General features: G+C 38.5%; 2 protein-coding genes across 3 annotated transcripts in view; both read left to right on the top strand.

The window, feature by feature from the left end:
• LOC138003989 (kinesin-like protein KIF21A) overlaps positions 1-1,366 on the top strand; it is a 67,071-nt gene extending 65,705 nt beyond the window's left edge. Inside the window, exon 37 of the mRNA XM_068850347.1 lies at positions 892-1,366. Within this exon, the coding sequence (XP_068706448.1) occupies positions 892-973 (82 nt within the window). The 3' untranslated portion in view covers positions 974-1,366. The remainder of the gene's footprint in view (positions 1-891) is intronic.
• A 1,496-nt stretch (positions 1,367-2,862) lies between these two features.
• Positions 2,863-15,000, top strand: part of LOC138003975 (uncharacterized) — a 29,930-nt gene continuing 17,792 nt past the window's right edge. Inside the window, exons 1-17 of one of the 2 annotated variants that reach the window (XM_068850334.1) lie at positions 2,863-3,046; positions 4,579-4,621; positions 4,712-4,765; positions 4,923-4,997; positions 6,821-6,926; positions 8,027-8,044; positions 8,855-8,922; positions 9,074-9,176; positions 10,085-10,154; positions 10,300-10,418; positions 10,840-10,979; positions 11,126-11,201; positions 11,941-11,994; positions 12,576-12,626; positions 13,487-13,560; positions 14,021-14,066; positions 14,274-14,334. In XM_068850334.1, coding sequence (XP_068706435.1) covers positions 3,006-3,046; positions 4,579-4,621; positions 4,712-4,765; positions 4,923-4,997; positions 6,821-6,926; positions 8,027-8,044; positions 8,855-8,922; positions 9,074-9,176; positions 10,085-10,154; positions 10,300-10,418; positions 10,840-10,979; positions 11,126-11,201; positions 11,941-11,994; positions 12,576-12,626; positions 13,487-13,560; positions 14,021-14,066; positions 14,274-14,334 — 1,199 coding nt within the window. In that variant the 5' untranslated portion in view covers positions 2,863-3,005. Of the gene's footprint in view, positions 3,047-4,225; positions 4,468-4,578; positions 4,622-4,711; positions 4,766-4,922; positions 4,998-6,820; positions 6,927-8,026; positions 8,045-8,854; positions 8,923-9,073; positions 9,177-10,084; positions 10,155-10,299; positions 10,419-10,839; positions 10,980-11,125; positions 11,202-11,940; positions 11,995-12,575; positions 12,627-13,486; positions 13,561-14,020; positions 14,067-14,273; positions 14,335-15,000 lie in introns of those variants that run through there. The other variant, XM_068850326.1, reaches the window with a different exon arrangement.

The following is a 15,000-nucleotide window of genomic DNA, read 5'->3' as shown; positions in this document are numbered from 1 at the left end:
TGCAGAACGTATGTGCAATAACAATAGTAGGCACAGTCCTTAACTAGGCAAAGCACTAACATGGGGCAAGCTACTTCAGTTGTTGAGCTTTGTTTAGTTATCTCAGTTATCGTGTCTATAAGCACAGGCAAAGTTATTATAGCTTCCTCTAGATTTAGAAGAATGTGAGTTTTCAGTCCTGCCCATGCGCATTGAGTTTGAAGGTCGAGTGGTTTTTTAAAGTGCGCGTGCTCAGAAGCTTTTAGCTTTGGGCTACATCTCAGCGCCTGACCCGAGGCTCTGGGAAACTCAGTGTAGGAGCACATGCGTCATAGGGTTCTTATAGAGTGTTTTCACTCACTTGATCAGTAACCTTGTTTTTTCACCGAAACAAAAGAAAACGTTTGCATGACAATAGAGCGCAATTATAAATCCCCAGAGGATTGGTTGGGTACACCTACATGGCCGTCGTGACGTCACGTGAAAACACTCTACAGCCAAAGATTGGCCATTTGAACCTTACGGCGCCTGCTAACTCCTCGTGCCAATAAGAATGCACCAATCAGAGACGCTTTTCATTGTTCTTCACGAAAACCAATGAGAAGACTCTTCCCCAGAGCTCTTCCCTCCCTCAGTCATGCGCAAAAGAGAAGAGCTCTGGGGTCGAGATTGTTTTGGGCTATTACAACAGGCGCAAATAATCAAAGGACCAATGATAACGCAAAAATGTTTCCGTGGAGCCGGCGCTGTGCGCGGGAAAAAGCGTTCGACCACGTCAGTTTTGCGTAACCTTTGATTGGCTTAGAATATGGCTCGAAGTTTTAAGCCGATCATTATGCTTAGCAACGAGAAACCGAAATTGTAGAAAATCCCATTGTTGACACGGGATTGTCTGGTTTTTTTTTCTTTTAGTGACCGTTTGGTTCGTCTCTGGCGTGTGACAGGAACACTTGAGGAACAATTAAGTGAATTGGAGCGTGCGGTGGGCGTTTAGTTGTCCCCAGAAGAAAAATTATATGAATGAATGATATTTAAAAACAAAGTGAAATAAATCGCCAGGTCGACGTTTGGTCCTTGGAATGAATAATCTCTGTGAATAACATGTGAAAAACAGTTAATTGAATTAGAGATCACAATGAACGGTTTACGTATCCTAGAATTGAGAATATCTTTGTACATATTTGTATATTATTAGGTTTTCTTGAGAATCAATGATATGTCTGTGAATAATACTTAAGAACAGCTTAATTAATTAAAGCGCTCGGTGGTTTTTTTCCACTAATGAATCAACGCACAATATGAATTTTCGCCGGTTTAAAGAGAACAGTTCTATTTGTAAATAATACAAGTTTGGCTCAGATTAAAGTGGACTGGTTATATACGAAGTAGAATCATCGTTATCTTTTAAATTACAATTTTTTTCTTTTGTTTTATTTTAATTGTCCCTTTGGCAAACTCTCTGATATGCGAAGTGTCTTCACGTAAAGGCGCGTTTACAAGACAGAGCAAAAATGGCACGGGCCCGATAAAAACTGGAGCGGTTCCAACAGTTTTTACAAAGAAACAGTGACCTTTTATCCGTTCCTCGACGGGTCCATAGGCGCCTATGGACCCGTCGCGGAACGGATGAAAGGTCACTGTTTCTTTGTAAAAACTGTTGGAACCGTTCCAGTTTTTATCGGGCCCGTGCCATTTTTGCTCTGTCGTGTAAACGCGCCTTTACGTGTGGGCGCAGTTTGGTGCAGGTTCATAATTCTGTGCGGATTGTCGGTTCTGGGCTCCTTGGGTTTAGGACGGCCTCCATCTCATCGCTTGATGTGGAAGGCCTTTTCTAGACCTGCGTAAAGCTTTAATCGAAGGTGCTTTCGATTGGGTAAAAAATCTGGATCTTCAGATTTTCAATCGAACTCAATATCTGAAAACGGATATTTTCGCGAATTTCACTAATTGAAAATCCATGTCGGGAAGGATGTCAATAAGTGAAATTCCGGGACAAAATCCGTTTTTAGATTTTGTGTTCGATTGGAAATCCGAAGATCCAGATTTTAAGATCTAAATCCGGATTTCTTTATCGAAAGCACCGTCGCCATTTTTCAAGTAACGGACCAGGCAACCAGAGGATATATTGAGAAACTGAACGTGGAAAAACGTCGCAGAGAACTAAGCGCGCAAGGGGCGGAGTTGAGTTGATCTTTCTTCTCCTTCCGCCACATCCCTTTCCTCTTCAAAACGAACGGAGTTAAAAATAGAAAACAGGAGTAAAAACGACATCGCTAATTGTACTGTACTGTACTGTTATGCTACGGATGGCTTTTGTTTTTAGTTCTATTCGTCACTTAACTTTGGTTGTCACCGGAAATCAACGTTATGTTCCAATATCGATAGCACATTTTCCGTGTTAGACGAGAGACTGTAAAAAACGAAGACTCGTAGTCATTTCTCTTAATCTCGTTTATCTTGGAAAGGGCACGTTACGTTTTTTTTGTTGTGGTTTTTATGTCGCCACGTGAAGTGTCAGGACTTCTACTTCCGCCTTTGATAATGCTTTGCTCACCTCCACCCCGCTGAAAATAAAACTCTCTCTGACTTGTGAGACGGATTTGTTTTCTTTCTTATTGTTATACGAATGACGTGAGACCGAGGACAAAATGCAGCCAAAAATAGAATGACTCCTAATATTGGCCCTCCAGAAGCCCCGCAGCGTGAATCGTGCTTCAAAACGTGTTACTCAAAAAAGAGAGCTATTATACAGATTATATTAATTCAAAGCTCTCGTCCGAAACCCACCAATCGACGTACAAGATTTAAATTGCAAACTGAACAAAAGAAAGATTATTTCCCTTCAAAAGAAACACGAAATTTTGATTCCATCACGGAACAAAACGAACTATAAATTATAACACAAGGTTTCGTGGATCACACGGCATACTCGAAAGGGAGCCAGTGACTCTAGGCTCTTGTGTTCCCGTGTCTGACGTTGGAATCGAGCATATCGACCAATACAGGTTCCCTGGCCGTGTCATAATATGCCGTACTATATGCTGCACAAGCCAGTGCCATTGAAAATGTGAGTACGAGACATGTCAGATGCAATTTTGGTTTCACTCGTTACCTCTTGAGTCGTTAAACCCAGATTGAGACCAAAATTAAGATTAAAAAAAGAAAACTCTGAAATCTTATCAGTGGCTCCGTGAGCTCTTATCGATGATATTGCATGTGCATTGTAGACGATGCTAGGTTGGCCTTGGGTAAAAGTTGCCAAAACGTTCACTAAATCAGGGATTACAAAGGACATTATACCGAGAAAAACGCAAGAAATAATATCCGTGGATAATAAGATAGATCCTGTCGAGTTTTTTTGCAGATCGTCTCATTCACGTTATTTTTTTTTTAATTTGCGTGACTCGAGGATTTTGACGTGTTGAAAATTTTCGTTGGTCGCAAGTGACTTGAATTTGGCACTTGTCGTTTATTGGCCGCAGGATTTGATTGTTTTAACCCTTAAAAAGTGGTACATGATATTTTCTTTGATATTTGGTACTGATACGTATTGAAGAATTATAATTTAAGCTTTCTCGACTCTCCACAACTATAATGACTGCGCCAAATTAGTATTCCGCTACTGTTGCCATCACGCGAGACTTTTGAAAAGTGTTATCATTTCATAATTGTACAAAACGTGTTGAACAAGAAATAAGGATCCCGGTATAGAACAAATTTCATCAAAAAAGACGGGGGAATCAGATTTGATGAAAGGAAGTGGACTTCTCTACAAATTTTCATTAAGAGTATGCACATCCTGATTATTCTATTGTTTACAATGGGTCGCTTGTCTGTATGCTAATGTTCCTTTTTTACCGCATTTTGAGTTTCCGATGACGGTAATTTTTGTCTAAGTGTTGAAACGATCAAGAAAACGACAGTTTTCACAAAGCTCAGCAGTATTGGAGGTATGCCAGATTTGTTCCCCAACTTCCACTAAAGCTGACACGAGGTCATTTCTCAAAATGCCGAATGAGCGGCTTATGTATTTCGTTTTAAAGCACAGTTTAAAAATTGGATATATTCTTTCAATACTGCTTTATTCTAAGAATAAATATTTAAGGATACGAATTAATGGTGCGTGACAGAACTCTCACAGGTGAAAAATTACTGAACCGGGAAATGACGCAATCTCAAAACACGATCAAAGTACCGCTTGTCTGATTGGCCATCGCCATGGAGGAGAAGGAAAATAAACAACTGAATTATGGGAGCGTTATCTTTAGCAGAACCGTGTGTGTGTCTAACGAAATCATCGAGCTTATACATTGTTATTAGTGGGCGAAATGTGTTTTTTTTGACTGATTTGCTAACCCAACCGCGTTTCTCTGAAATGACGAAAGGTGACTTGTGCAACGGGCATTGCACGCGGTCCACCGTGCGAAGGAATAAGAAGTACATGCGACATTATTACGAATACACTTTGCGGCTTTTCAATGATGGAAGGTGCTCATAAGATTTATAAGATGGTGCAAAATTGCCATTTATCCATTATTGTACTTATTATCTCACAAATTGCTGTACAACGGTATTTTCTTTCTGAATTTGTGTTTTCAGGCCAGATGATTACTTAAATGAACTATTTTTGAGCGCAGCAAAGGTAAGAGAATTCATCGTAATGTCTGCGCGGTTTTTGCAGCTGGTCAGAATTATCGTCCACGACTTGCTGACTTTAAGACTTTTTCAACAGAATGGCGATTATGAGCGGGTGCAGAATTTCCTTGCCCGGACATCGAGAAATACGGTAATCTTGACTCCACAACTGAACATAACAAAGATCATGCTAAAGCTTAAATTTCTTTGTTGTGATCAGCTGTTTTTGATCTTGCGTCTTCATCTGCTGTTTCAATGAAATGAATCCGTGGAAATGCCCTATTTACTTTTGTTTTATTTCAATCCAGTCTGTTAACGTGGATGCAAAAGATAAGAATGGGTTCACTGCGATCATGCATGCAGCAGTCAATGAACACAGCAAGGTATGGAATGTGTGAAATTTGATATCAGTGGCTGTAAGGGTAGGTTGTCCTCGAAGTATTAGTCTTTTTGTGGCCTGGGGAATCGTTTCTCGAAAGTCCCGAAACTTTACCAGCCATTTTCGGCTGTCACAATTCCCTCTGGATCTCAAGAACGGAGAGGATATTAAGTCGTCAAACTTAATACAGTTAGTTTGCTTTTTTTAGTTTGAAAACATGTTTAAAAATCGGCTTTCCTGATCAAGCGGTTGGCAGGTTCACAAATGGATTTTGGGGCCCGAAAAGTTTTCGGGACTTTCGGGAAACGGGCGCCTGGTGCCCTTTTCTCGAACCTGCCACCCCCTTGTTTTAAAAGGCTGTTTTTTTTACTATGTTTTCAAGATAACAAAAGACAAAGTGATCGTGGAAACCTCTTTCTTCTTAAGACTACATACATGTAGGGCAATTATTATTAATATTGTGACAAATGAAAAGTTTCAGGCTAATCTCCCATACCGTCTCCCTGTATTGTATATCCTTATAAAGCATGATTATATGCCAGTTTCAGGACGTGAACATGAATTAAGTGCTCCCTGTCTGTGTTTGTCAGACAGCTACATATTGGTTTTAAGTTTGTTTTTCCGATAGGCGCTGAAATTCTCACTGATGTCAAGTTAATGTAGTACACTGTACATGTACACAAATCCATTTTACCTTCGCTGGTACCTTGCTCAGACAGCTGGAGTGTTAAGCTTTCTAACCAATAAACTTGCTCCTGCCAAACCAAAATCCTAATTGTAAACAAAACAAGATAGCATACTTATTAATTCAATCCAAAATCAGAGGTTGTGAAGGCCTTTGTCTCCCTGTTGTTAAGTTTAAACTGTTAACTTAACCCTTTCACTCCCGTGGGGTTCCCCATTGACGAGTAAAATCGTCTGGCGTTAGAGTAAAATCTGTAAGTGGCACTCTTGGGAGGGAAAGGGTTAAAACAAGGAGAACTTCAATAGAGCGAGTTTCAATTGAGTGTTGTAATTAACCAACCAAAGTGATTACTTCGACCAGTCAAAAAGGATGGAGGCATTATCCAGTAAACCAATCAAAACTGGAAGTAGATACACATAGCCAACACAAAGCACTGGAAAATGTGCACACATGAGCCATGATTGGTTTTGGTTTCACTTCTGATTGGTTGAAAAAGTACATGGCACGAGAACTTTGAACCAATCACTGAGTGAAGTTAAATCCAAAACCAAAGCAATTCGCTAATTACTTTTGACAATCAATTGAAAATCACTCTAAGCATTGCTGGTAGCGATCAGTGTAAAGTTCATGTCTGGCTGATGGATGTGTTGACCCCTTATGGGGGGGGGTTTTCTTGGCAATTCTTCTCTTGGGGGGTTACAAAACATAGATTGTAGTCTCTGTTAGGGTGTTATGGACAGAAAGCTCTATTTTTAGCCTTCAGTGTGTCTTTTGGGGACTTGCATGCAAAGCGAGGAACCTACAATATTTGTATGAACCCATTGACTCCCGAGACTGAGACATAACAGAGTTTCCTCACAATGATTTTACTCTTCAACTGGGGGCATCCTTGGGCGTTTAAGGAGTGACTGGATTAATGTTAATACAATATTTGCAACCATTCTTGAAATTAAGGTATTTGATTGTGAAAATGTTTGAGGGGAACATCTTTTTTCATTGCTGTTCAAATTATTGTATCTCTTATTTTTCTGAGATGTAAAAGCTCAAGCCTGCAGTGAAAATTTAAACTGTTAATTGAGCATCCCCATGAGTTTTATGGGAGAGTCTTGCTTTCCCTAGGCTAAATGTTTTGTTTTGTTTAGGTGGTATCATTGTTGTTAAGCTATGGAGCAGACATAACTTTGTCGAATGACAGGTGTCAGACAGTTTTGGATTTTGCTCCAGATTCAATGAGACCATTACTCCTTGGTAATGTGGAACATTTTGTTTTCTTTTTGATGTTAAAGGGGCTATGTCATGCAAAATTATGTTATTATAAAGACACCCAAAATGTAGAACTATAATTTGCAATAACCAGTTAAAACCATTGAAGAACATCAAGAAAATACAACAGAAGGAAAGGAAAGTGTGGAATTGTTCATAAACGCACAAGATTGAAACGGATTGCATTTCTTGAAAAATGTCGGCCCAACTTTTTTCAAGTTTATTGGTAAATGGCCGTGATAAAGGCTGTTTTTGCTCTGAATCATCTTGTTTGTGGTGTAATTGATACAATGTAATTTTATTAGTAAAGGAATTCCACGTTACCATTGTCAAGTTTTAAACTCAGAATAAACTAAAGATTTCCCCTAAACACCCTGAAATAACATGACCCAGCGCCTTTACTAATAAATAATTTTTATAAGCCAAATATTTTTACTATATTTTTTAAGAGTTAAGAGTACTAACCTTATAATGTACTCAGGCAGAATGTTGTTAAATATCTTTCTAATTTCTTAAAATTAATGTTAGCTAACTTTTTTTGGACCCTGGCAGATAGAAAAGTGTGCAGTTCAATGTATTATTTCATGAATGATTGTGACTTAGTAAGAAACTATTTGATGAAATAATATATGAAATGAACCATATAGTCAACTGCGGATATGAAATCAAGTGAAGCTACGATCCTGGCAGTTAGCAATGCAATTTTAGCAATTGCTTGAAGAAGCCTGAATTTTTCAGCCCAGGCAATTGCTAAAATTGTGTTCATAACTGCGAGGATCATGACAATTTTGGCACCATTCCAGAAACTAGCAAAGTGAATACTTTGTCACCTATTACTGCTGTATCCTGATAATTTTGTTATCTAGACTGACATATTTTTAGATAAAATGCTGGGTAAAGTTATTGTGAGTAATTGAATGTTAAGCAATTCACTCTAAGTAAGCAACATCTGTCAATTAACAAGTGGTTTTGTATTTTTTATGTGTCATCATCATCATCATCATTTTATTTGTACTATTTTTTGTCCTTTTCATTGCTATCATTATCATTATAATTATTAATTCTCGCTCCTTTTTTACTTTTAGGTTCTGTTGCAAGGCAAGGTGGGTAAACATAAAGGGTTATTGGTTATTATCTATCTTATTTTGACATACATTTATTATGATGATAGTGTTCATAGACTCTGTGGCACCAGTGCACTGTTGAGTACAGATTAGTCCTGTATTTGTTTGGGTGGATATTGCTCTGTGGAAATATCAGGTACAGTATGTCCAGGAGTATAATGCACACTGATATTTATTGGCATCAGACTGAGACAGACTCCATAACTCTAAACGTCAAGGTAATATACCGTCGTTTTCATCTAAGCGTGGACACACACGACTGGAAAACATGTTCTTTGAAGTTTGAGTTTGACAGCCATTAACATAAGCAAATATTTGTGTGCGATAGTTTGACTGAATGTATTTGAAGCATACTTTATCAGATCACTGGGTCAATCTGTTAGAAAAAGTCTTTGATATCCAGTCTTGCTGCCATTCTAGGAAAACTTGCATGAACATCCCTCAAACTGTGAAGGATTGGAGACAAAACTTGTCATGTTTGCAACTAGTTAGAGCATGTTTTCCCCGTGACGTGTCCATGCTTAGGTGGAAACGATGGTAAATTGTCTGTGTGTTAGGAAAATGCCCAATTAAATAATAACACAAAGATTAATTTAAAAAAGGTTAACGCCTAGTCTGTTGTTTTAAATAGTTTACATAGTTGATGCTTGCACTTTAAGCTTGATACTTGTGGTGTTTGGTGATCAAAAGTGAGCTTTCATTTCAACCTTACGATCCTGAAGGAAAGTAACTGTAGGAGCTGTGTATGATGTGATAATGACATGACAGAAGTTTTTATCAACCTTGCAGGGTATTCATCTCGACATTTGCTCCAAGCTGCTTGGCAAGGGAATCTAGAGCTGGTGAAGAAGTTGCTGGTAATTGGCTGACTTGCTGCCATTTACTTTTTGATCCAATTCTACCATTTAAACAATTTCTATCCGATTTTTTTCTTTGATATTTATTTATTTGATTATAAAATGATGTTTCTATCAAGTCGTTTCTTTTGATGTAACATACCATTTTCAGACTTCCAAATCCAAGTCAGGAATTCTGGATGTTAACTGTAAGAATGCTGATGGCTTAACTCCTCTGCTTCTAGTAACCAGGGATATAAACCTCTTCGAGAAAAGTATGTAACAACTCAAAGAACTTATTTTTACAACTGACCCCTTTAAGTGATTGCTCAAAATGTTGAGTCAAATGTGTCATTTTCCAGAATTGGTTGGTATTGAAGATTCAACAATAAAAGTTGTGACTCTGAAGACATGTATTTTTGTCGATGCTGTGAAAAGATCGATGTGTTCATTCAAACGTTGGCTATGGTAGCACTTCTATTTAAGTCGAGATCTATTTGGAGCTACACTGCCAATGATTTTTTGAATAAAATGGAACCCTTCTCATTAGTAATCCAGATTACTGTGAAGTGACATCTTTAATATGCATGGCTCCTGTCTGACATTGTTGCTCAGTTGATAGAGCAACGGTGAGCAAATCTGGTGGAATTAGAGTTCTTGTCTGTCCCTTGTGTGGGCCTATTTCCATTACTAGGGCAAACACTCACATATGGATTACATGAAAATTACATTGGAATAAAGCTTTGAATTCATAGAGCGGTTTTCAATTGAGTATCGAAAGTAATTAGATAATTACTTTGGTTTATAATTACTTCACTCAGTGATTGGTTCAAAGTTCTCGCGCCATTTTTTTCAACCAATCAGAAGTGAAACCAAAACTAATCGTGACTCGCGCGTGCACATTTTCCCGCGCTTTTTGTCGGCTACGTGTAATTACTTCGAGTTTTGATTGGTTTGCTGGATTGTCTCCGTCCTTTTTGATTGGCCAAAGTAATTACTTTGGTTTTGGTTTTACGATACTCAATTGAAAATCGCTCTAAGAACGAGGAACTTAAATTGAATTATAATGGTGTTTTGATGACTATCAACAAACTTTACTTGCGATATTGCATGTAATAATTTAAAAGCAAAGTTACAGTAGTAGCAGTCATTAATTACTTCAAACCTGTTTCAACCTTTGCAGTTGAAAAAGCTGTACTAGAGGATGGCTATCACCCAGCAGAAGTTGTTAGGGAACTGCTTCAGCATAAAGCGTAAGTTATCCTACTATCCTAATTTGTGGGTCAAGCTTCAAGCTGTAAATTTTGTCTTTGTAAGTGTTTTCATTTAGGGTCTTAGCCTCCTTGTAACCAGTTTATGATGAACAAAGACTTATACGTAATGTGTATCTTTTTCTAGTGACTGTGGAGCCGAAGACAGTGAAGGCAAGAGACCCCTTCACTTTGCTGCTCATGGCAAAGGTAGCCATGCTAGGGATGTGCTTGATGCATTGATAGAGAAGGCAGCAAGTAACATTGGTAAATAAAATGTATTAAATTATGTGTCGATGTTGGTAGACTAGTAATTTGTCAAATGAAGTTTCCTGTCTACTCATGGTATAGAGGTGTCAAATGAACATTTTCTTTAAACCAGTCTTATACAATACATGTCATGTAAAACGTTTCTCAACTTACTTGCAGTCTTGGTTTTTTCGTACAAAAAGCTGTATTGTTAGTCTAAACTTGTATTTTTTCCAAGTCTTAAAGGGGCTTAGCCTGTGAACAAATGTGTGCTCCAGGCTTTCTATTCTCTTTTTTTCTGTCCTTTCGTGGAGTGAAACAACAGCAGGAAAAATGTTACATTTGCTGGCTAAATTAGTATTAGTTTGTAATAATATTTTTTATAATTAAATATTAATATTAATTTTTCTTTTTTCAATTTTTTCTTTTGTCCTTGTAGATGTACCAGACAGATTCAGTAATTCTCCCTTGCACTTTGCAACCAAACAGGACAATCAACCAATTCTGCTTGCTCTTATAAGGGGCGGAGCCAATGTCAATGCCAGGGGGCACATTGGGAAAACTCCTCTCCATATTGCCGTAAGTTCATGTTATTATAATAATAAAATTGTGTATTTTTATTACATGTATGATTTATTTAAGATTCAATGCTGGAGAAAAGGGTACTGTATAAATTCTCATCTGTATTAAAACAGTTCTTCAATTTTGTTTCATTCAATGAACAGGCTTCTCATGGATATGTGGAAGCTTCTGGTACCCTTCTAAAACATGGCGCTGATGTTACCATAACAGATGACAATGGTAGGTATAATTTCTACCATTACTGTCCCCATAAACATGGCAAAATATCTAGCAGTGTACATATCAAAACTACTGATCTGAAAGATTGCCCTCTATAAACCGGGGACCCATCTCACAATCCTCGTTCATAAACTCTGTGGGACTTTAATTAATTAACCCACACAGCATTTGCAAAGAGACTGGTTTCTGGAGGGAACCCTGTAATTCATATAGCTCTGTTGTGTGATCCTTACCACCATTGTTAAACTTATAAAGCACCATAATTTGTTGTGCCATGCTTGCTGATAGTTTGCATAACTTGTTGTTATGCATATGGTTGTTAGTTAGTGTCATTGTTTCACTCTTCCCTGACTGTAATTAGTTTGGCACCTTTGTTACATTGTCACATCAACTTGTGCCGCTGCCTGTTCCTTATTATGTACTGTATACCGTTACCTGTTCCTTCTCGTTCTGAGTTTCTGCTTAACTTGTTGATGTAAAATAAAAATCAAATAAATTATATTAATTATATTATTAATAATAATGATAATCACGACCATAATGATGATAAGGTAACTGTGTTAGTAGGGCAGTCTGAGGGTCGTATTTTTTTTTAATTGCATAATGGCTCATTATTGGAACTTTGCTCTGACTTTGGAAATACCCAGCCAATGAGCTCTTGCTGAGCGCATTCATATTAGAAGATGATTAGGTATCCTTTCATGTGGGATGTAAAAAGTTACTTTGGATTCCTTAACAGGTCAGTCTCCTGTTGATGTGGCAAAGGGAAGAAGAGTTCAAATTGTGCTTAAAGGTAGGATGGGCTATCACAGATTTACTATTTTTTTTTTATAATTATTCTGGATACAATTAGTTCTATAAAATCTCATTTGGTCAATTGATGTCTACATGTAGATGTTTGTTTAGGGAGCAGTGTTGGCGCCGTGGTGAGAGAATCTCGCCACCCACCAGTGTGGCCCGGGTTCAATTCCCAGACTCAACGTCACATGTGGGTGGCACATGTGGGTGGCTGGAGTTTGTTGGTTCTTTACTCTGCTCCAAGAGGTTTTTGTCAGGGTTAACTTCCATTGGTTTTTCCTTCTCCTTGTAAACCAACACAGGGGTCGCAGAGTAATTTTGAAAGTGGGGGGACTAGGTTTTGGTATGGATCACAGAAGTATGAGGAAAGGGGGGAGAGGTCTAGGAGAAAACAACACCTTAAGAAGAGAGTTGGGGGTAGGGGGGGGGGGGGCTCCTATCCCTCCCCACGGCCCCTGGTACAGTGTCCCCTATTAGTACTCCAGCGCTAAATACTGTTGGCACTTAAATAAAGTTCATAATTTATTTAATTATTTATTATTATAATAATATTATTATTATTCATTTTCTCTACAGATGCTTGGGCAGAACAGACTAAACATTATGTACATAAGAAGATCCTTTCAGGTAAATTGCACTTGATATTCAAGCTGCCAAGGAGTACCTCAATTATTATTATCAAAAAATTTATATGTAGCAGAAACAAATTCATACCCTGATGAGATTTGTTTCTTCTGTACCTTTCATGATCGAGCTGGATGATCTAACCACGGAGCTTCTGGACTTTGACCAGATGTTCATTGCACGGTCACATAATGAAATCTAATAGGGAAACAAAAGACATGTCAGGTTATTTAGATGTGCTTACACAAGGAACATTCTAGAGGGCAAAACAATGAAATTGTCCCGCAGTTTTACGAGCAGAAATTCTGTTTTTGGCTATTGTTCATAATGATAGTTGTATCATTGTTGTTAGAAGAGAGTTGCTGAATGCACTGCTGCAGCCACGTTTGTTTACAAGTACTTGGGGGCGGGACTTGCATATGAAAGGGGCGGGGGTATAAATTTCGGATTTTGGTGTCACATAAGGTATTCTGGGTAATTAGTGACATCATCTAGCCGTGTTTAGGGTTGCATGTGAAGAAATATAAAAAATATGTTTAACATGTTTTAAATATGGTCTCTTTAAGGGCAAAATACCTGCCTCCCCCCCCCCCCCCCCCACACCCTGATTGGTGTCCTTAATTAGAGGTTTAATTCAACATTTCCGACAAGCATCCCCTCACCATTCATATGCAAATCCCCACCCCCAGGTACAAGTTCGTGTAGTTTTTATGATGCCAGGATCTCCCTAGCACCAGGCTGAATGAAGATCTTATAGCTAAATATCGATAAGAAGGACGTGGCATTAGGGCCTCGTACACAACATTTGCCGTCAGGGAACAGTCTCTTAACCTATCTTAAGTTTGTTTCCCGTTCAATTGCAGCTCCTTGCAATCGCCCTATTGAACAAGAATCAGCTGTGACAAATACTAGCATGACAAAACCAAACGCATCCGAGGTAAGCATAGGCTGGAGGGCAGGTTTATAACATGTTACAAGCAAAGCAAAACAATGTATATTTTGAGAGAAGGCAGGGCTTGAAGTTAGCCACATAGAAGAAGACAGTCAAATTGGCTTTCACCAGCCATGTGGGCGGTGAAATTCGATGCAGCAACCATGGCAGTGCGTTCAACAACGTTTTCGTTTACGTTGGTCCTAATTGCTTTAAAACTCCCTACTTTCCTCCTTTTGTTACTGCTTAAGTATTGTTCAAAACTGGAATGATCTGAAATGCAAGACACTAACGTGGACAGCAAATATCTGGCTATTGAGAATGTTCTTTTTGCTGTTGCCAGTACTGTAGCCCCATCTAAGCCCATCTGTGCATCATGTCTTGCAAATCTTCCAACGGCACACTGTGAAAATGTTAGATTTTGCACAGTTTACATATTTCAGTGTTTTAATTCCCCTGTTTGTAGGATTCAAGTATTTCACGGATCAGGACTACCATGCAAGGATCAGAAAGTAAGTGGCAAAAAATAATAATAATTTCCCAACGTGGGATTTATTACACCTTTGGTGTGTATCATTTAAAATCTGTTTTTATAACTCATTACTGTTTTTTTGCACTTCAAAAACAACTAAAAACTTAATTAAAAAATTTAACAAACTCTAAATAAAACACAGTCTACTAAGTCATTTATCGTTAACATTGAACTTGTGTTTTCATAGAAATTCTAAAGAAACGACAGTCTCAAAGTTCCTTGGACGAAGAGTCTTCGTCAGATAAAAGGCATGTATTCAAATGAGTTGACTTTTGCATTCATATGAATGCTAAAGAAACGATACTCTTTATGGCACGACATTTTGTGGGACATGCAACGACGATGGCAAAAGCAACGAGACCATCATCTTGCAATATAATTTCGCGGTATTGTGATCACTTCGTGGCTGTTTTCAACCTTCAGAACCTTATTAATGTGACCAGGGTGTCGTAGCTCCTCAAGAATGACACTAGTCGGAACGGCGCTTAATTTAGGGGGGAGGTGGAATGAAAATTCATAACACCTATGGCTCTGTCACGTTGTTTTGCAGACGACGGCAAAGAAATGGGCAACATGCAGTGAAATACGCTCGTGCAGGGCGTGCAAAGCTATTAGGGAATTTAAGAAACGGCGACGACTACTACTACAACATCGCCACAAATCAATAACATCATAGTATAAATAATCGTGCTGCACGTGCAGCGGTCCTCTGCATAACGACGACGTGAGATCACCAATAGGGAGCTTAAGATCTATGACGACGACGTCGACGAAAACGCCACAAAATAATGATATCATTGGTTAAAAGAGCATAAATAATCGTGCTGCACGTGCAGCGCGGATTTTAGCTCATATTTTTGCGGTTCTCTGCGTGACGACGACGTGTAATCACTAAATTTTAGGTTTTGACGACA

Source organism: Montipora foliosa, chromosome 1 (assembly GCF_036669935.1).
Source record: "Montipora foliosa isolate CH-2021 chromosome 1, ASM3666993v2, whole genome shotgun sequence".
Taxonomy (NCBI): Eukaryota; Metazoa; Cnidaria; class Anthozoa; order Scleractinia; family Acroporidae; genus Montipora; species Montipora foliosa.
This window is presented reverse-complemented; position numbering and strand designations above follow the sequence as displayed.